The sequence below is a fragment of the Zonotrichia leucophrys genome, chromosome 2, assembly GCF_028769735.1.
Source record: "Zonotrichia leucophrys gambelii isolate GWCS_2022_RI chromosome 2, RI_Zleu_2.0, whole genome shotgun sequence".
Lineage (NCBI taxonomy): Eukaryota > Metazoa > Chordata > Aves > Passeriformes > Passerellidae > Zonotrichia > Zonotrichia leucophrys.
The window spans coordinates 45,955,211-45,976,869 of NC_088171.1; the positions used below are offsets into that span (position 1 = coordinate 45,955,211).

At 35.2% G+C, this 21,659-nt stretch overlaps 1 protein-coding gene across 5 annotated transcripts in view; it reads left to right on the top strand.

Moving 5' to 3' along the window:
• Positions 1 to 21,659, top strand: part of ULK4 (unc-51 like kinase 4) — a 211,559-nt gene that overhangs the window by 72,871 nt on the left and 117,029 nt on the right. For all 5 annotated transcript variants that reach the window (XR_010439137.1, XM_064704836.1, XM_064704838.1 and 2 more), the window contains exons 28-30: positions 6,402 to 6,453; positions 6,551 to 6,695; positions 12,472 to 12,564. Coding sequence is in view for 4 of the 5 variants with exons in the window: in XM_064704836.1 (XP_064560906.1) it covers positions 6,402 to 6,453; positions 6,551 to 6,695; positions 12,472 to 12,564 (290 nt within the window). In the remaining variant the exon portion in view is untranslated. The remainder of the gene's footprint in view (positions 1 to 6,401; positions 6,454 to 6,550; positions 6,696 to 12,471; positions 12,565 to 21,659) is intronic.

A 21,659-nucleotide genomic window follows, 5' to 3' on the forward strand; every position in this document is an offset into this window, starting at 1 on the left:
AATAACAGTTCTTGCTAATTTAAAAGAGCCCTCTTGACACTCAGCAAATAGTCATTCAGACATAAAATAAAGTGGAGAAATTGCCTTGCATTTCTTATGTTAAATTCAAGAAATTGTCCATTGTAATTAATAATCTCTAACCACATCTGCCACTAGTGGTGCAAACAGTAATTAGTTTAATACTATTTACGAAGTCTAGTGTGCTAATTATACTTGAATGTACAGCATACATTACTTTAGAGGAAAGTGGTACTTCATCTTCTATGATGCACACAGACTATTTTTGGAATTGCTGTTGCTCGAGGGATATCTTCTAATTGCTGCTGGCTGAGCATGACTGGAATCTATGAATATAAATTCCAGCACACAGCAGAACGTTGTGCTTTTTTGAAATGTTGAAGCAAGACATGTTCAAGTTTCCAGATCAATATTTAAGTATTACAGTTGTTAATAGGACACACTTTTACTGGAGAGAAATTGAAATCCTAGGCTGAGCTCGGAAGGATGAGCCTGGACTGCTCATTTAGGCCAAGTTGTTTACAAGCAGGATTTTCGGGAGTGAGGCTGGGTGAAGGCCAAAACCTTCTTAAGAGGATGCAATTTTTTTCTGCTCTTACTGTGATATTGCTCTAAAGTCTCTAACCAGCAATTAAATGCATTTCTAATAAAGTTTAATTAATGTAATAAAAAGTGAGGCTGTAATGAGCAAGCAGAACCAGAAAGTTTTTCATTTGAGTTCTGTTTTTAGTTTAACTAAAGTGAAAATTGTTTAAACTAATAGGAATTTAAGAGCAACATCTCAGTTTCATTCCCACTTGGAGAATTACTTGTTCTGGGTTTTAGTTTATGTTTGATTTACTTTTGTGTTCATACTTTTAACAAAGAAAATAAAATAACTTGTGGGTTTGTGTGGTTAAATTTCTGATTACCATTAACCTGAAGTCATTTGTTGAGGAGATTAATTTCTGTGGAGACTGACTGTATTAGAAATTGCAAAGTGTGATAAAGTCAATGGAAATTAATTGACAGTGCTTAAATGAAAGCCAGCAGTGAGCAGTAATTTCATTTTGCATGAAGATGTGTGCAAGATTAAAGTAAAGAATAACAGTAAATGTAACTTGGTAAATTTTTACAAAACCAGATTTTCAGGTATGCAAGTATGATGTTGAAGACCATTAGGAAGAGTCTGTATAGACTGGACTGAAATATTAACCTCAGTTTCTCAAACTGGTACAAGTCCAACTACTTGTTTTTTCCACCTATCTAAATGTGAACGTACTTACTAAATTCAGATACTAAGTGTTATAATAATATTGATTTTCCAATTTTGAAAGATTTAGATATAAGATATAAGATTTAGGTATAAGATTTAGATATAATTAACTGGAAGAAGACATGCTGACTATACTTTGCATTTTTCTGTTTTGTGTTAAGTATAATTATTTGCCTGAAAAAAGGACATGCTCAAATTCAGAGCACTTAAAACTGTGAAGAAGCTCATGATGGCAGACAATTCCTGTGGGAGTCCTTTCTATGCTCCAACTAGCTCCCAGAAATGATCTGTGTACTACACATATAATCTTCTACTCTAAACATTGAAGTTGTTCTCTGGTTAAGGCCAACGTTGTCAGCAGTGATTCTCTTCCTCAAGGTTTTAAAACTTACTTTTAAAAATCAGACTAAAATGAAAGCACCTAAAACATGATGAGTTTCTTGATGGGAAGTCAAGGGAAAAGTCATATGACAGGGAAACCTACTGTTTGACAATATGGGAGTTATTAATTTCAATACAGATGACAACACAAGGGTTAGAAACTTCTGCAAGTGCTTTTTTCAGCATGAGTGTTCTTCATCCACGGGCTATTCTTATCTAACCACTGACATCTTAATTTTGTCATTGTAGGATATGACTATATGAACATATTGTACAGAAGTTTTTCGATCACATTCCCTTTTCAAGTAGATTAAAATACTACACTGCATGTGGCTTTCTGTCTATTAAGCTAATCCAGATGACATGAGGCTTCTTCATGAAACCAGTTCTCTACTAATTGGCATATTGAGTCAGTCAATCAGTGCTGTCTCTTCCCAGAAATAAGAAAAAAAACCAAATCCTCAATGAAGATTCTGAAGAATTTTAAATAAAAATTACAGAAGTGTCATCTTTCTTCCCAACTCATTCTAACATGCATTAGGTTATTTTTTCTGTTACATTCTGAAAGATTACTGATGATATTAAAACATTGTGGAGTGTGCTGTGCTTTGAGCAAATGCTTTGAGAAGTGTGAAGGCAGGAAGAAAGATGATTTAGGGTTGGAGCATATCTCTCATGAGGAAAGGCTGAGGGATTTGGACCTGTCCAGCCTGGAGAAGACAATTGAGAGGGCACATCATCATTAATGAGTATAAATATCTAAAGATGGGGGTTTGGGGGTCTGTCAAGAGGATAGAGCCAGGCTCTTCTCAGTGTTGCTCATACCTCACTAGTCAAGTTTTCTTTGCAGAAATTACTCAACATTATGGAGACAGATGTTCTGGCTCTGGATAGAATACTTGTATTTCCAAAAAGGTTTTGACAAAGTCGTGCACCAAAGACTTCAAATTCATTAGTGTCCCTGCCCTCTTACCTACAGGCTAATCAACTTCTAACTAGTTAAAATTTACTAAGTGGAGAATAGAGATTAGTTTTTAAAAATGTAGGTATTTTAAGAGAGGTGCCTTAGAAAGGTTTGTTGCAAAATGTGCTGCTAATCCAGAAAAGGAAATGAAGAGGGAGGTGACAGAACTGACTGATGACACTAAATTATTCACAGTAGTGAAAATTAAAACTGACAGAGAAGTTGCAGAAGTGTTTTAGATTTGACTGAAAGGAAAATAATGACATGCAATTCAATACTGATGACAAGTAATGGACATGGGAAAGTAATTTCTACTGTACATATGCAGTGTCAAACTCTAAACTACTTGTAACTTCTAGAAGTCTTTTGGCATTATTTTTCTATGGAAATGAGAGCTTTATACTAAGCAGTAAACAGAAAGACAACTAGATTATTAGAAATTACTAGTGAATGATCAGACAAAAAAGGAGAAAACGTTGTTCCACAGTGCACTCAGGTCTCAAACACTGAATGCAGTGGTCATTCAGTCTCAAAGGGAATGAAGTTTATCAAGAAAAAGTACAGCTCGATCATGCAAGAAGGGTCTGTGTAGAAAAGAACATCTTGGAAACAAAATACTCTGTAGTGCATGGCATGAATGGCATGGGAAAGATTAATTGGAAATAATAATGCTTTTTTTAAGCTTTTGTTAAAGTAATAATATGTGGGTATCAAGTTAGCTGCTTTAAAATAAGCAAGGATATGTCTTCATAAGGCATAACTGAAGTGTAAAATGCGGTGCTGTAAGTATTGCACATGCTAACAGTATAAATACATTTAAGATAGGATGGGACAAATATATGGAAGAAAAGGCTAAATGCAAAAATACAGATACATAATCAGCTTAGGAAGTTTCTTAATTCAAGAGGTACTTTTCTAGAAGCTAGATGTGTGTTTTATGCTTGGTCTATTTCTCATACATTTCTTCAACTCCATTCCTGCTGTCAGAAACAGGATTACCAGCTTTGAGCTGGGGTGGTTTTTTTGGTTCTGTACATATATATTATAGCTGGGAGATGTGAATGTAATGTGTATGGAAGTTTCTAGAATTTCATTGCTGTTTTGGGTACATAACAGCACAGTTATGGCAGCACCACCTTGGAATGCCATCATTACAGAATTTTGTAGTGGTGGTTTTGTGCAGCTAAGGATGTATCATGAATTGAATATCAGTCTATTTAAAAAGTGGTAGGAACTGATCCAGAGCTATAATCATGTTCAGCCTATTTAGTCTGTTTAGGCTTAAAGAAGAATAATTTCCATTTTTTGTTGAGCAGTCTCAGTGATAAAGACTGAGACAAAAAAAACCTGTATCTGATTTATCTTCATGCATATATGGAGATTTGATTCCATACATATCAGCAGCCATTCAAAAGAGGAATAAATAAATCCTTGTCTGAATATTCTTCTATTTATTTCAGCGCCAAAATACTAGTACCATTCTTCTCTGTACATAAATGACCGACACGTTTGCAACTTACTGGTGAATTTGTTAAAAATATTTTATGTACTGTTGTACTTCACTTTATTTCACCTTAATATTCATGCGCAAAGTTCATACCTTATTTACAATTTTATATACACATTATTGAAAAACAGTGACCCAAATAGCATGGAGAGAAGATTAGGGCTGTGGAGTTAGGAAGTATCCAATTTAAGGTTCATATAAAATTTAATATCTGCTTCCCCCTTCAGCGTATGCTTTCTGATATGCTCTTTCATAATAAAATAATTTTCCGTAGGATTAGTGCTTCATTTAGTTGATTTCCCCATCACACTGAACTGACAAGAGGCAAACACCTTCTATGGAGAATTCCTTTCTAAACAGTTTGTTTACTAACACTGAGGTTTGTGTTAGGAATAGTTCAGACTAAACTACGACAGTCATTTAAGACCTAAAGAATCTTCTTTACGATGACAGTTGAAAACATGTTTATCATAGAACACTTATGACTGGCTTAACTACATTCACTAATGTGGAAAGACTATTGTTAATGCTAGTTTAAAGTGATAGTAGATTTTAAGTTTTATAAATTGAAATTGCATCGTACTGTTGTATACTGCCATCTTAATCGGTATAAGTCTGAGTCAATGCTCCTGCTGTTGAGTGTTTCATAATATCCAGGGACTCTAGGTTGGTTCAGATAATTGAGAGCTGCTTCTTTTCCTCTTTTCTCTTTCACACCTTTAATTTACCACTTACATGTACTTCTTCATTTGAGAACCTCTGTGGTAATTAAACTGGTTTCTTGGACTGAAAGATCTCAAGTACACACAATTTTTTTCCTACCTCACTGGTATGTTATAGCTGATACATTACCATTTGCAGAACAGTGTAGAAACCTGCACTAATGGAGTTGTTGGAATGCAGTGCAATTTTATTATTCAATCAAAAAGACAATGAAATATTTCAAATTTATGAAATGTTACAAAAGTCATTGCTTTTATGATATATAGCATTATCTATATAGGTGTAAAGGCTATTGGTACTTGCAAGAGTAGTTTGGCTTCCATACTTCAACCAGAATCCTTTTACTTCTTTTATTGAAAGTCTGTAACAAAAGCATTTTGTATTAGTTTTTTTTCAGAAATGAAAAAAGCTAAAGTACATGAGTCCCTTAATATCAGAGATTGATTTAACAGAGTCCACCAACCAGCAGTGATAGAGTTGCTAACTGCAGTTATTGCTGGCTAGAGGCTAACTTCACTTAGTGACCCTTTTCATACGTACTTTCAACTTCTATAGATGTTTCTTATTAGTAGCTGCATTTATCTAGGGAAATTTTATCTTCTCATATTAATTACTGAAACAAAACACATGGGAGAGTATAACGCAGTCTTGTTACACCAAATCCTGTCCATGGTGCAGTGAGAATCTACACAGCAATTTTCTTTGTATAAGTAAATCCTAGGAGGTGTGCATCCATGATACATGCTTAAAAATTACAGAGCTATTCATCCATCCTTTTCCCAAAACCCAAGCATGACCTGTCTAAATAAATTATTAACCAGTGATTTAAGAATTAGAAACTCTCTTACAGAGAAGACTAATAATAGACTGTTTTTGTAACTGAGCCGTAGCCTAGTTTTTATCATCCGTTGATTTCAAATGGGCCTGAGCTGACTAGTCCTGTGACAGAGGATGGATTTGTAACAATGCCCTCATGGACAATAAAAAATTGACTGGATTATATTTTTCATTGTGCAAGTCTTTAGTAATGTAAATTTATATTTTAGTGGAAGACTGTGTATTACCAGAAGGGAAGAAGTTAAAATATTTTCAATACTCCATATTAAGCTTAGGGATATTTCCTTAGAGGTAATACATCTTTTCTGATGTATTTTAATTCTGTGCCATTCTGTTTTTCATCTGAACTCTATTCAATGATTAGTGTATGGATTAAAATATCAGGATTAAGATACTCTAATACCCTTTTTTCTTAATATCTTACATCTGCGCTGAATTCTGTACTTTTGGTTAAAAGTCCCTGTCAATGAATTATACCAAAGTTTCTGGTTTTTTCTATTTAAAAATATATTAATGTCTGTAATTTTATGGCAGTTTACCAGAGAAGGATTAACTTGGTGGCTTTATAAGAGTGATTATGGCTGAATTTCCATGATTATTCAACTCTTTGTTTAAGGGCTCTAGCAGCAAAATGGACAGAGATGATAGCGTATCTCTGTTCTATCTTTTTCCTCTGTGAATGATCTAAGCCACATCTTTCTAAATCTCTGTTTTAGGTTGAAGACTCTATCGTCCCACCACTTGTTTCTTTGGTCCACAGTCAGAATGGTAAGTACAGACATATCAGCTACAGTGTCTATGAATTCCACAGTTTGTTTTAATTATATTTCAGTGTGGTCACATTCTTGGCACTTTTATTTTCAAGAGGAATGGAGACTCTTGAGCTTGCGGTTGCTCTCAGAAACCACATCAGTGCTTTTAAGCCACGAAGTCATGGGTGAGGAGAAAGAGGAGAGCCTCAACTCAAACAACAAGCTTCTGTCTCTCATTAGAGATTTACTGCTGCCTCAGTAAGTATAATATTGCTCCAGTAATGGGGAATAACTTGATACGCCAACCATTTTGACAGTGTATTTGTTTTAGCCATCCTTTCTATGTTTAAATGACTAAGTCAAAAGGGGAATAGCAATTAACTGCTGCCAGAGTTCTTTGCCCAACATCTCCTCCTGGGTTTATTTAGTATTTTTTCATATGCAACACAAACACAACTTCTGTGTGACACTCATTTATGATACTGTGCCTCTGGCTACTTTTGGAGCAAAACAGGATTCCCTCTAGCTTTTGGGCTGTGATTTACATACTTCTCTTTGTTCTTCTAATACAGTCAGAACATTCTAACTACAACTTTTTTGTCTATTTTGGATATTGTACCTTTATTTATGATGTTCTGAAAGCATATGGAATGACTTAGAAACTTTTTTTAAAGGAACAGTACATCATGGATTAATCCTTTGTGGTTCACCCAGAGGTTATTGCCTCTAAATTGCTGTCCTTTCCTGCTGCCCCAAGCAGCAGAAAAACCCTACAGAGTAGATGAAACTACAGCCTGTAGGCAAGATATGGTCTGGAACTTCATTCACAAGGTTTATGGTCAAATGAGGCCCCTCTTTTCATGGCAACTTGCAGGAGAGCATAAAGAGAGCTCACTGTGTTATGCACACATTGACTGTGAGCTGGTAACATCTGTGAGTAGAGGGAAGGAACACAAGACAAGTACAGTAGTGATGAGTCATCAGTCGTATTTTACATTATTCTCATAATGCTGCAGTGTATTTTTCTATGTGGTCCTCAAAAGTTAATAATGGTCAATACTTAGCTGCCCCAAGTGAGAAAATTGTTCTCCACCCCTACACTAAATAAGCGGAAAAAGGCTGGAGGAATGAATGCTGGATTATGTTCAGAAACCCAGTGTCTTTTCCAAATGTGAGACTTTCTTTGCTAATTGAGTAATGCTCTTACAGTTTGAGGACCAATGTTTTATCCATGTAAGGTGCGTAGACTTTTTTTCTGACAGAGAATTGGATGGAAATCTAACAGTTCTGTAGAGAAACTTCAACACCTTTCTTCAAATTTTTTTCCTCTGGGCAATGTAGGGTGTATCAGTACAAATTAAAATGGCAACTGGAAATATTGTTTTTAAAATAGAGTATATTTTATTATTAAAAGCATTATTAAAAGCTGTCATATAATTTTCTTCAGATAGGGGAATATTGAAGTTGGAGGGGAGCCGACCCACCTTGCGTTGGTCAGCATCGACTCCAATTTATTGATCAATCAGTCACCTTTTATAACAGTGTTAATCAAGTTCATGCATATTGCAAAATCTGAGCTCACAATAGGTCAGAGATAACATACCAACTCCACCTTATGTTTCCAATACCAAGATTTGGGTTCTCAAAATTATTCTTGCTTTCCCAAAACAGCCAAAGATAGAACATCCACTTGTTATGAGAAAGCTGCCTGAGAACTCTGATGTGCAAGGCTCTCAAGGCCTTCATGTTTGTCACTTTTACATGTAATTAAAAATAACCTGAGAACCTCTGCTGTTTACAGAAGCAGGCTCCTGCTGTGAGAATGTGCTCCTCACAGCTGCCTTCTAGGCCATCCCTGAAAAAATCTCCAACAGGGGAAGAGAACTGAAGTCAAAGGAGAGAGTTCTGTGCTTGCCCTGAAGCTTGCCCTTTGTAGACACGTCCATCTTACACAATGTTTCTCATTGAACAGGGAGATGTGTGTTTGGAGGGAAGTGTCATGCTAATTACAAACTAGAAGGAAAGCAGCCAATTAACTTTTGTCTTCAAGCTTACTAGCTCAAAGGAGTGGAAAGGCTTTTTGGCCTGAGACTGAATATGATCTTATGTTGGGGACTTCAGCTGTGCCATCTTAGCATGCAGTGTGTGGCAAATGAATGAAAAAGGGTCTTAGGAGCAGCTCAGGATTTGAATCCGGGGTTTAAGTAATTCTTCAATCAGTTTCCCCATCTCATTAATAGAGATGAGAAGGAAGAAGTTCTAAGAGTCAGAGTAATCTACTTGTGAAGATAACGTAAAGCTCTATCCCAAGAAATATGGGTTACTTGAAAACTTGAAATCTCTTGAAACTGAGAACATTGGAGGCTGAAGAGCTTTTTGCTGATACTGTTTAGTCTTTCTGTTGCGGGGTAAGGGATAGGAAAGAATCCAACTCAGCTGGGGGACAGTCAAAAAAAGGGAGGTATGTGATGGTCATTTTTCGTCGGCAGTCTGTGGAGGGAAGTAGATATTCCCACCCCTTTTGGATCTCCTGAGAGCTTTTAAAAATGGAAGGGAGTGACATCTGGTTTTAATATGGGATTTTCTTTTCAGGGAAGATTGTAATATTACACATTTGTGTGTATATTTTATTCTTATAAATATACTTCTCAAATTAATTTGTTTAACTGTAAAACTGACCCTTGAAATAGAATGTGGGTCATTATGAATAAAATATAAGTAGATTGCATTTTGAGATAAATGCAGGAGTGCAGTGATAACTACTTTTTTTCTTGTCTTCTGTATCATCAATAAAATGGTAATTTCATTAAATATTTGTGCATTTATAGATTACAAAGTTAGCTTCTTCACAGGGTTTTGATTGAATTGAATGAAACAGTGTCATTAAATTTCAGTTCACTGAAAGATTATTTTCCTGAACGTTTCATAACCAAGATGAAACCTGCAGCTATAGACAGTGAATAGATGGCAAGTGCTTTATATCCAGACTTTTAAATAAAAAATGGAAACATCAGCTCTATTTCATTTGAATTTCTAACATTCCTAGTTTTCTATCATTAAAAATTGAGCCAGAATCAGCAAAGAGAAGTGTGTAAAAAAGGTCATATATTGAAGGTTTGTGTAGCTTGTTCTCAGTAGACTACCAAGCCAGTTCTGCAAGTATGAAATCCAGGATGCTTGACATAATATTCTTTTTTTAAGAGCTTAAGAGAGTGTACATCTCTAAATCTTTAGTTCCTTTTGCCAAGGTTGTTTATAGAAAAGATTGATAAAGTAACTCCTTATAATGTAGTACCTGAAGTTCACAAAACCCTTATAAAATACCCCCTACAGCTAGTTGTGGGGGGATGGAATGTAAGAGGATAAAGATAGTGCAGAAGGCAATCTCACCCCTGAGGAGTTTCAGCTGTACTAATTACCAAAGATTAAGAACAAGCCTGCCCTCAATAGGCTACAGCTGTGTCCAAAAAGGATGAGGGTAAAAGAGTGGGTTAGCTGGTTGAGAAGAGAGCTGGAGTTTGTTGGCTGTGCTGTGAGGAGGAAGGAGTCAGTGCTGCGAAGAGCTGCCCATGAGAAATCACCAAAACAGAATGGAACTTTTGCAATAAGATAACAACAGCTACTGTTACTAAACTGTTCTGTGTTAAGTGGCAGTGAAATCATTTGATGACTCATTTGTTTAAGAAAGTATCTCAAGCATAGCATATTTTCCCTTTTGAGAAGATTCATGTATTCGTAGCTCCTAATGGCCTTTATTAGTCAATGTGTTTATATTAATTGCTAAGACATTGACTCTAGTTATCTGTGTTTTCACATGTGGTATTTGGTTTGATGGATCACTGCACCTTCCCTTAGAAATATCCTTTCCTAGTATTGTTTTGGAGAGGAGAGCAGAGAGTTTCAAGGAAAAGGAAGTGAAGTGAGACTCTTATTGAACCTTAAGAAATTAGGATGCTAAGTGTGCTAAGTAATAACAGTGTCTCTCAAGTGTAATACATAGAAAGCTTAAAGCTGTTAAGGTGGACCTTGTTTAGGGAACATATTGATGTGTTTGTATAAACAAGTATATTGCCAAGTGTCTGATTTTTAAGCTAGCATGGCTGATTCATTCATTTGTAACTGCTGTTAGGAATTACAGTTTTGGAGACTTAAATCCACATCTTAGGCAATAAAAGATGACTCCTGTTATCTGAGTCACCTGATAGCGTCTTTGATTGCCTCAGAAGATTTAGTATGGGCTCTGAAAAAAAATAAAATTGCAAGTCCCGTTATGTTTGGTAGGAATATATATTGCTCATATGTAGGGCTCGTGGGATCAGTGTCTATTAATGTATTATAGCATTTTCTGATTTTATTAAGAGACATTTTATTGGCCAGTGAGAAAGGGTTTTCTTTGGGGAGCTGGAATGTGTTCTTTGTAAAAGAGTAAGTTTAATATCACTCAAGACCTGAAGCCAACACTGACTTGTAACTGATAGTTTTGTAGGTACTCTAATGAGGTTTGCAACCCTACAGTGGCACATTCATGTGTGTAGTAGCCATGACACATTGCCCATAGGCTGTGTGCTTGTGTAGGAGTGTTAGCCCTTGTGAGCAGCTCCCACAGGCCACATCAAGACTGTGTGGCTGGTGTGCTTGTCCCTCCTTGTCATAGGCAAGCAAACCTCTCCCTCTGGATTTCCTTCCTGCATGTGTCAGAGTGCTGAGGTGTAGTGTCTACAGAGAGGGGAAGAGCTAACACACAGTAGGTACATGCTAGTGTGAAGGTGGTGAGAAGCGATCCAGATTCCTCGGTTCAGACAGCACTAGGGATCTCAAGATGTGAAGTAAAATTTTCAGTGATTTGCATGATTCCCCCTTCCTCTTCCCAACCAGAACGCTACAGTTTTTTATTTTGTGGAAGCATTTTGTTGCTCATAACATGGTAACATACCATGTTTTCTTACAATTAATCCTTTTGTTTGTTCTTGATTTATTCTTCATGGGTTTTGTTTGGTTTTTTTGCAAATGAAGAGGTTTACACTTCCTGTTCTATTACTTCCATGTATTTGGAGTTGGACTAGTTGAAGTCAGACTGTGTTTTGATATAACTTTTCTATGCTTGCATCTTTCTCACCTGCATCATTGTATCCTATTGTCATCCACATAGGTTTTTGTTTAAATACAGTAAAATCAGCCCTGTGTGTTGGGTGGGCATCCCTAGAATGTTAGTAGCAACAGCAAAGTCCATTTGGTTTTTCACCAGCCTGTTTTCCCTTACCAAGATTTCCATGAAGTGAAATGTTTTGAAGAGGTTTTTCTTGGTTTATTTTCTGCCACAGCTCTCAAGAAACATTGGTTTGGAATACTTTTATATTCTTCTGGTCTATATGACTATGAGAATGAAAGTATGCTGCAGTGAAAGCAATATTTTTGGAAATTTCAGATACAATATAAACCTCAATGTGAGTTTCTCTCAATTTTGAGGAAAATTACTATGTATACAAAATATAGAGCTTAATCATATATAATTTGGTTGATCATGTTCCTAAGCACTCAATAAATCTTCTACCTGATATTTTGAGGCTCATTTACTACTTGTCTCTTGAAGAATAGATTTTTTTAATGTGAAAAATAATATAGATCAATAAATAGGTCTTGCACCTCTAGACAAGGTATTTTATAAATATGTTTTACTATAATTTATAGTTATAAAACATGAATATTTTCTATATATAACCTGAAAATCTATGTATGTACACAAATATATACACAGAAACATGTGTATACATATTTTATAATTATCTCTCTCTCTCTGAAAACATATTCTCTTATTAATGCTGCTTTTAAATTTATTCTGATGCTGGTTTTAAAATACTGTTTCTAAGTGAGTCTTGTTTGTTGCTTTGTACAATTTGAAACAGCCTTGTATTTCCATTGTAGTTATTAAGTTTGGAAATGGGAAATGGTGAGTTTTTAGTATCAATTTTTGATGTGCATCTCTTGACTTCTTTTTCCCCCACTCTTTCTACCCCTTTCCCCCCTTGCCTTTCAGGTATGAGCACATTCTGCTGGCTCCAGACCCAATACCAATGTATGCTCTGAAACTGCTGGTGGCCCTGACTGACCGCAGCCCTGCTTCTGCGAGGTGATACCGCTACACATTCTCTGTTGCTCTTGGTTCCTTCTCTTTCAATCTCTCCTTTCCTATTAGGGATCAGCAATAACAGATCTCACTATTGTACTTCTTTGACTAGCACTATGATTTAGAGACATCATTGGAGAATTTTTGTTATAGAACGCATCTTACATCTTTGGTGTCAGTTTATATCACGGTTATTTTAATCTGAATTTAGCCAATGAAACACTAGAGACAATTTTTAACATACAAATTCTTCAGATATTATCTTTAAAAATGTAAAATAATCCCAAAGCAAACCTAAAACCTTATTAAAATCGTTGTTCAGCTAAACATATTTGTGACTAGGACAAAGGTGGTGTGTTTCTAAATGTTTACACTAATCAATTCACTTGAAAACTGGTCAATTCTCCTGCAAATATATCTACCCTTAAAATTCATGAATACAAATTTTAATTTTTGATATAAGTAGACTCAGTATGTTTAGACGTTACTTAATATCTCTTCCTTCTTTTTTCAGAATTTAGACTGTGATGGACAGGAAAAAAAAAAAGACTGTGTCATACATACAACTTATGTTGTATATGTTGATACTATCAACTGTGTGAGTTGATAGTAATAAGGAGGGATCTCTGTTTTCCTGGATATGCCCAAAAAATGTGGTTATTCTTGTCATTGGCAATTGTCTCTTTGTGATGTCTGATAGTGTTATGGCTCAGAGGTTGATAAGCATTGTACTGTCTTGGTCTGATTGATTGAAATGAGCACAAGGAAAAAAAAATCCAAGGAAATTTAATTTGTTTTCCCACTTTTTATTACAAAAGATGAAACATCCTCTTTTAATCATTTATGATGCTACTGGGAATGGTGCTTTACTATACTAGCAGACTACAAATTAACTAGGAAATAGGGAGGCTTGAGATTTTAAATGTTTTGAATTGTATAAAACAGTTTTCATTGTAAAGAAGCTGCTTATGCTACTGTAGGATTTTATGTATTCTAGAAACAAGTAGAATTGCTTTTCATATTTAGATTTAACCCATGGATATTCTAGTACTGTAAGAGTTATGAAGAATACTTGTGTAACCATAATGCTGGTTATATTACCAGCACATTTCCTCTTCCTACTGAATTTGATTTATTTGAGAAATTGTATGTATTTGCCATTATGTATGGCACAATCTACCAATGTAGGTAAATCGTGGATGCACACTCATCATCATGGTCATCTGGCATCAAACAGGAATATTTTCTTAATATTATTAAAGTGTAGCTGTGGATAATCAATGAACTATTAATAATTTGAAATACCAGTATGTCCAGCACTCTTCTTTAAGGATTGGCTATCAGATTCCAGATTCTAACCCATCCGTAATTGTTGTGTTTCCCAAATACTTTACAAGTCCTCTTTTACTTTCACTAAATCATGTGTTTGGCTGGGTTTCTAAATTAGCACAGTTTAGGCAATTCCCTTGGTCTGTCTTTTTCCTTATTCTTTGGCTTCCCCATAAATTTTGCAGGAAGCAGCCAATGCTTTGAAAGCATGAGAAAGGTGAATAATATATTCATATTCATACAAATTGCTGGTGAACAAAATGGAAACCAGGTACATGCTATGGTGAACACTATGGCAATTGGTTCTGTTTTGGTTCAATGAGTAATTAATCAGTATTCATGAAGCTCAAAATTACTCAAGGCATATGCTCTCTTTTGCTCCTTTCATTAGACAGATGGAAAGTATCTGCAAAAATTGTGATGGAGAGTAAATAAATTACACTAGACACAAATCCTGTGGGATTTAATTTGTTCTTGGTGGAAAAACTCTACTGCATTTTAGTACTGATGAGAGTGATGTGAGTCACTGCATTGAGTCTCTGTGGCTTCTTCAAGCTTACATTTTACCCCCAATGCTTAGCTTTCAAGGATGGATGATTTCTCCTGCAATTTTAAATGAATGAAAGTAGTAGTAGCAAAAAGATTGAAAAATGCCAAAATGTTAAATTAGTGTTTACTGTGCTGTTGCAATGTGTCTTGAAAGTAGTTAATATTATTATTTTGATGTAAAGAGTGAATTGGGAGGAGGGCAAGGACTAGTGAGTGCTTTTATTTAGTTTGTTCCGTATATAGCTTGTTCTCAGGCATGTTCACCTAACAAATTATTGCCTTCTTGCTCTCCCTTTAATAGTTCTACCAATTTTCTTGCATCTAATTTCTTCTTACCATCAGCTCAGTATTTACCTGTGTGCTCCCTGACTGAGGCATCTGCATTTGAGCAGTTCTTATTTTAGCACTTGAAAGGAGACAGATAAACTCTTTTTTTTTTTCTTTCATTTTTTTCATAGCTGATACTGTAAATTAGTTAAATTGTGATATCAGAGGAAAGAGATTTCATCTTCCTCCTACTATTTTTGGGCATTTCTGTTTTCTGTTACAGGTTGTTTGCTATATATGGCATAGACACAGATACTCAAGTTATGATTTTTATGTTTTTTAAGCTTATGATAAAATAGTGTAGTTACAATACATGTTTTGAATTCCTTTAATTAGCATTTTATAAGATTACAAAAAATACTTTGTTCTCTTTGCCATTGCTCCACTGTTGAGGTAATTTTTAATATTCTCAGTTGTAGGAGCTCTTCCACTCCATTGCTTTTCAATTTAGCAGTGAAAAACTCTAGTGATATCCCATTAGTGTGTTGCTGAATTAGATCTCTCACCAATGTAAGTTCTCTCTTGTGTAAGACGGTAGCCGTACAAAACACCAACTTTAATGTGTTTCTGTGGACACTTGTAATTATTTGGACATCTGATCATATGAGCATCCACAGGAAGAAAATCCAGTTTCAGAAAAGGATGAGTCTTTTCTTGTCTGTTTTGACCTGAATGGGTTAGAGTATAATTGAATCAGGTACCCTTTTAGATCACACAACAATTGCTGTCTGATACAACCTCATTTAGAGTTTGCTAAGGAAATAGTAGATGTTGGAAGAGTGAGCTTTGAACCGAATTTGTCTATCGGTTGCCTGTTTTATACTTGGCTCAAAGTAAATAGTCTGGCTTTAAACCTTCTAGTAATATTATATTGTGGCTCTCCTAAGTACTTGTTGCCTTGTCTTCTTCAAGAATTTTTAGTGGTTTGTAAAAAGAAAAATTGTGAACATTAAAACCAGTGTGAGAATTAATAGCAGAGTTGATACTTAGCTATATTGAGACTGCTGATTTCAAAAGAAATCACTGATATTAAGGATAGTTAAAGTTAAGCTTTAGTTAATGATTAAATTCTAGACTACTCTGAATTTGCATTATTTTTTTTCTCTTTGCATTAATTGTTCTTGATGAATTGTACCTGTGTGTAAAGAGGTTTTGGAGGAATAGAACTTCTCACAGTAGGAGCAAATGTATGCAGCAGGCTGAGGTGTGATTTTACCATGACAAGTCTGCATTCAGCAAGAACAGTATCACAGGTAGCTTGTCCTTCTGTGTGCTTGCCAACTTAATGTATAGGCTATATGCATGGATAGGAAGTCAGACATAATCTATAACAGGTTAGGGGTTTTTTTTTGGTTCCTGCTTTGAGTCTTTTATGCTCTTTGCTGTGGTCTGTACCAATCAGATTGCTAGGGTTTTTTCCTAGTAGGGTTTTTTTGTGAATTTCTTAGTTTCTCTTATAACTATGGTATACCTATACCTGTATGATGCTCTTAAATGTTTTGACTGTTTTAGTAGAATCTATACTGTGCTACTCCAGGAAACTTTTACTGGATCGTGATTCTTAAGCTGCCTTTTTGCCTTGCAAAGAACCTTACAGAATGTAGCTGTGTGCTCTCTTAGGCAGCTAATTGGCTTACCTTTAGTCAGAAACTCATAGCATTTGGTGACATTAATGTGTCTGAAAGCTAAACCTTCTGAACTATGGAGTCTGAATTTTAGGGTTTGCTAAAATAGACAATTTTGGTTTCAAGGAAGGGAGGCAGTAAAGGTAATAGAACAGAAGTGGAGGATGGAATGTCAGATACTGCATCAGATAATGATCATGGAAGTGGGACACATTCCAGTATTAAGGGCATTTCCTGAAGGAGAAACACCTAACTAAAAGCTAATAGTAAGGCACCCTTCTTAGATGTATGATGAAGGACAGGGAACCAAATTAAGAAACCTTTCTCGCCTCCTATCCTTAAAAATAAGTCTTCCAGATAAACATTAGGCTGCACTAAAAAAGAGGAAAAGTAATCAGAAACCAAACCAGGAAGGTGCTGAAGAGCAACAACAAAAAAACCTGCTGCTTCTAAATACCACATATCTAGTGCCTGTGAAGATGATAGATGGATCAACCTCATACGTTGCAGCAAATTGACCTGACTAATCAAAGTAACCATTGTAGTGTCTTTGGAATCATCAAGGAATTGTCCAATTTTCAAACATTGTTAATGCTACTTTTTGTACCTATGCATTATTTCTTAAAGACCGTTAAAGGCACATTTTAGGGTTGCTGTTAAGAAGTCTTTTCATACACTATTATGGTCTACATCAGTGGATCAATTTAGTTATGTTCCACTATACTCTGAAATGGTTTAAAATCTTTCCTCTTGATTTCAAAAAACAAACAGTAAAAAACCCCAAACAAACCCAAAACCAAACTCTTTGGAGTTCAGTGTGTTGCTTTTAATAATTTGTTGGTGTTATGCATAGATTGTCTTTGAACCTGATGTAGTTTCTTTGCTGCTATACTAGAGGTCTAGTGCTTTAGTCCTTCCCTTGATTAATATGGGCTTAGGCTAATTGCTTTAAAATACTTTGTTCTTCTCATTAGTCATTTTAATTTCCTAGTTAATGGTTGAAATGCTAATTTTAAAAAGTAGGTCTATTTCCTTCTATATCACTTCTCTGTTTTTATGTGTTGTTTTACTTTCTATAATGAATATGAATAAAATAAAATGGAGTAGTTCTGATAACAGGTAAGCCTTAGGGCCTAGTCCAGCTGAACTGAGCAGTAGAACTACATGTTAGAGGTGTAGTACGTTACTGAGAAAATCACAATCCAGATGGATTGAGAGAGATTGCCAGAGGATTAAACTGTTTTATTAGAACTTTAGGGAATGTTTATGTAGATTTAGAACCTGATTTTGGTTTTGATTATGCTAGTTTCACATCTATGAAAATTGAGTTGTAAAAACACAGATTTTCCTTTTAGAGAAGTAATGGTAATATAAAACAGCAGAGAATTTTTATGATCTTGCTGTTCCTATTGTTGGGTGTAATGTTTGCATATATGCTGCTTTATCGAAAAACATCAGCCAGAAAGACTTGCCCAGAAACAGACTCTTGAAATGTTTTGTGACAGCTAATAACAGTGTTGTCAAGTTGCACATCATTGTAATTCATATCAAAGGCAGTGGTCAGAGTTCATTATTGCAAGGGAGTTCTCATAGTCTAGTCATGTACAGACTGTAATACTAATCACCATTTTTAATGTAAAACACAACTCCTTAGTGTTGCATTTTATAAAAGCTCCCCTTTAGTAAAGAAATAAGCTATTAACCTTAAACCTGTAATTTTGTTTCCTCTTTCGTGTTGCTGATCAATTACTGAATGTCTAACTTGTAAAAATGTGAGAGAAATATTTGATGTTACTGTTAAGTGAATTTTTGAAACGAGTCATGTTGGAAAGTTCAAATTATGTAAAGCGTTAAAAAGGAGCAAATACCATTCATTCTTGGTTTTTTTTTCAATAGTGAATTTTTTGCTTTGTAAATATAAGTACCAAATCAGGAAGAGTCAGCTGGTTGGGTTGCTACAGCTGGAGCTGCAGACTTGAGTGAATTCAGTCCTGCCATGAATCATCTGGTCAGCATGAAAGAAATCTAAACCACTGTCCAGTCCATTCTCTTGTGTTCAATAGTAGGTGCCCAGAGAAAACTACAGGAAGGAGTCAAGTGTGTGGAAATACTTTCTGGAGGCTTTCTCAGCCACCTCTGAGGGTTTTTTCAGAACCCATGTAGGATGGTGTTGTGTTCTGTAGATGGTAGCTATTGAGGAGTAGTCTTCATTTCATTTATGTGGACTAAAAGAGATATTTCACAAGTCACTTTCAGTATATGTTGTTCTATTACATAACCACATGTATATAAAATTTATCATCTTCAGGTATTTTCTTTGTATTTCTTTGTCTGATCTGATCACTTGCCATTTAATTTGATGCCATCATGTTACAGTTAAGAAGTAGTACAGTACTTCATAAGTTTCTGGAATATTTCTCCTTTAGCTGTCTCCCCCAGCCTTTGCAATGTGTACAGCTATGCCTATTTTTAAAGAGTCCTTAGTAGGGTTCAAAAATCTATTGTGGATTTTACATTTAAAATTAATATCTTGGTTCTTGCTCTGTGCATGTTCACCAGTTCTGTTCTGCAGAATAATTTCTACTCATTTGTTCAGCTTAGAATGTGTGTAATATCCAGATTTCCACACCCTCCCATCCAACTTTTCTCTAAAGATTCTCTCTGATAACACATTTTCTATCTTTTTAAGGTATCAAACCTCTAACAAAAAGCCTTTTGTGTTTAGTGTCCTGGAGTAGGTTTTTGTTTTGCAAGAAAGTAATTTAGGATTTCCTAGAGAAACAGATCTTGCGTATTGTTGGACAGCAAAATTGGAGGCAAAGTCTCATTCTGAAAATTATTACTGTATTAAAAATTCAGATTGTACTGATAGCAAGTCTTTTAAAATCAGATCACCAGTTATTTTGAGCCAGCATTGTTTATTTATATATAGTTTTAAATGTGATGGAAATAGTTAGTGTTGTTATTTAGTATTATGATTTGCATATGTATATCATGATGATTCTGAATGTTTTCCACACTGGGTAGGACCTAATTTAATATAAATTATGTAAGTCTATGAAGAACCAAAATACTTTTGAATCAGAATAACATTCTATGAAATAAATCCCGTAGCTAAACTCCTCTTTCACCAGCTTTAAAACAATTCCTTTGTAAAACTATGTAAGGCAGTCACTCTCTTGCTTGAGCACATATATGCAAAGTTGGGATAAATCAACTTTAAGCTTTGTCTTAATGAAGTGCTTGATGTGACTTTATGCTTTAGCTAAGTTATGTGTATAATTTTCATTCAAGGCTGCAGCTTTTTATTGTTTCAGTCATAAAGGTTGGCAAGTGACCTTTAAGAACGGACCTATTGGCTCTGGCTCCTTCTTAGCTTATCTCAGCAGAAAGTCCAGCTGACTTTGTAGTGCTGTAGCAGTTGGGACCATTTCCACTGTTTGAAAACAATTGTTTCATAACTTAGCCTCTACCACAAAAGCAGCTTTCTAGGTTCTGCCTAAACTAGGATTGCTTAGCTATTCTTGGTATTTGATTGTATTTTACTGCTAATGTGTTCACAGTTTAAATGCTGCTTATGTAGCAAAGTGAGCGGCTTTTGCTGGGGCAAGTAGTTCCAATAAGCCCTAAACATAAGTAGGCTTGTGCTGGCAAAACTTGATTTTGTCAGTATGATTGCTGTTACAGTAGCTGCACTTTTTGGGGGTCTGTGGTGTTTAAATGACTTTCTTTACATTCAGTATTGTTATATCTACATCAGCAAAATTCTGTTTTGCAGGCATGGATTAGGCTTTTAATTTAACTGGTATATTTGGCTCTGGAAATGAACCTCAAATATAATAAGTTGCCCTATCTGTAATCCCAGCACTCTCTTATGACTTGGCTGTGTCCAAGCTGCCATAGCTGTCTATTTAAGGGTTATTAGATGGCCCAGAGGAGATTAGCTTTCATGTTCTCCTGACCTATTAAAGTAATTTGTTTCCATTGCATATGGAAAAAAATTTCCTTCAATTTAATAAGAAGAGAAAGTGTCCTTAAATTTAAGCTTCTAAACTTAGAAATAATGAGTTTCTTTCCTTACCTAAACTCTTTTCCCTCTGTTGAGTGTAGCATTTCTGTATGCAAGAAAAAATGAACATATTTGTTTGAACAAGGCTATTACTTATTTTTGTTAAATGCCTACATGTGGGTGCATAAGAGGATACTGTTTTGTTATGTTTTGAACAGTTTAGGAGGTGTGTTTTACTTGTCTCCCTATCTACATGCCAACACTGTACAATGCGGCTGATCATCTTATTCCCACCCTTAACTCATATGGATTCTATGTCATAAAATCATTATTACATTTAGGTGAAGGCAAGGATCAGAGAAATAGAAAAAACAGTACAAAAAATTAAACCATTATTCATATATAAGGCATATATCTGCATTACTTAGAAGTAATTCTGTGTTGCTCATAGATACTGTTGTTCCCTAAGCATGGCTTTCATTCCTTATTATATTTCCTTTACAAGATGGGATTCCAGCAAATATGAGCAACCAGGGCTCTTACAGGTGACATTAATCTAAATGAAGCATTTCTTTTATGACCTTTGGATGTCTGTTCTAGCCCCCTCTGATTTTTTCCATTAAATTCATAGAGGAGAGTGTGAGATTGCTTTTAGTTGCTTCAGTTCACAGTCAAGTATTTTGGCTTATACTATCCATTAAAATAACACCTTCTCCTCTTATCTTATTGTACATGAATAAAGACTCTTAAATGGAACTACGTGATTCTAGGTGTATATGAGTTCTTTTTAACAAATAACTTGCCAAACAGAATTAAACTGATTATTGTTTTACCAGAAGTTAGTATAAAGTTTTACACAGTAAAGCTTCAAACATAAAATGAAGTACTTGTTTTAGTCAAAAATAACTGCTGTTTATTCAGGTGATCTATGTAATATAACTTGGTGTTTTTAACTAATGTACTACTGGCAATTACAACTTTGTAGAGTGCTGCACACTGAGATCCCAGACACGCTCTGTGTTTGAGTCCTACATTTATCACATGGGCTTCTTAATGCAGTCTTATCTTTGCTGTGTCACAAAGCCAAACCTACCAATTGTTTATGAAGCCATGACATTATGGTGACTCAAGAAGAAAATTTTGAGACACACAATTGGGTGTTCTCTGTGGTGTTTGGTGAATAGGCATTTAGTATAGTTTGTAAGAAAAGGTGACAATAATTCTTCCAATTAGAAAATATAATACAGAAAAAGCAGTAA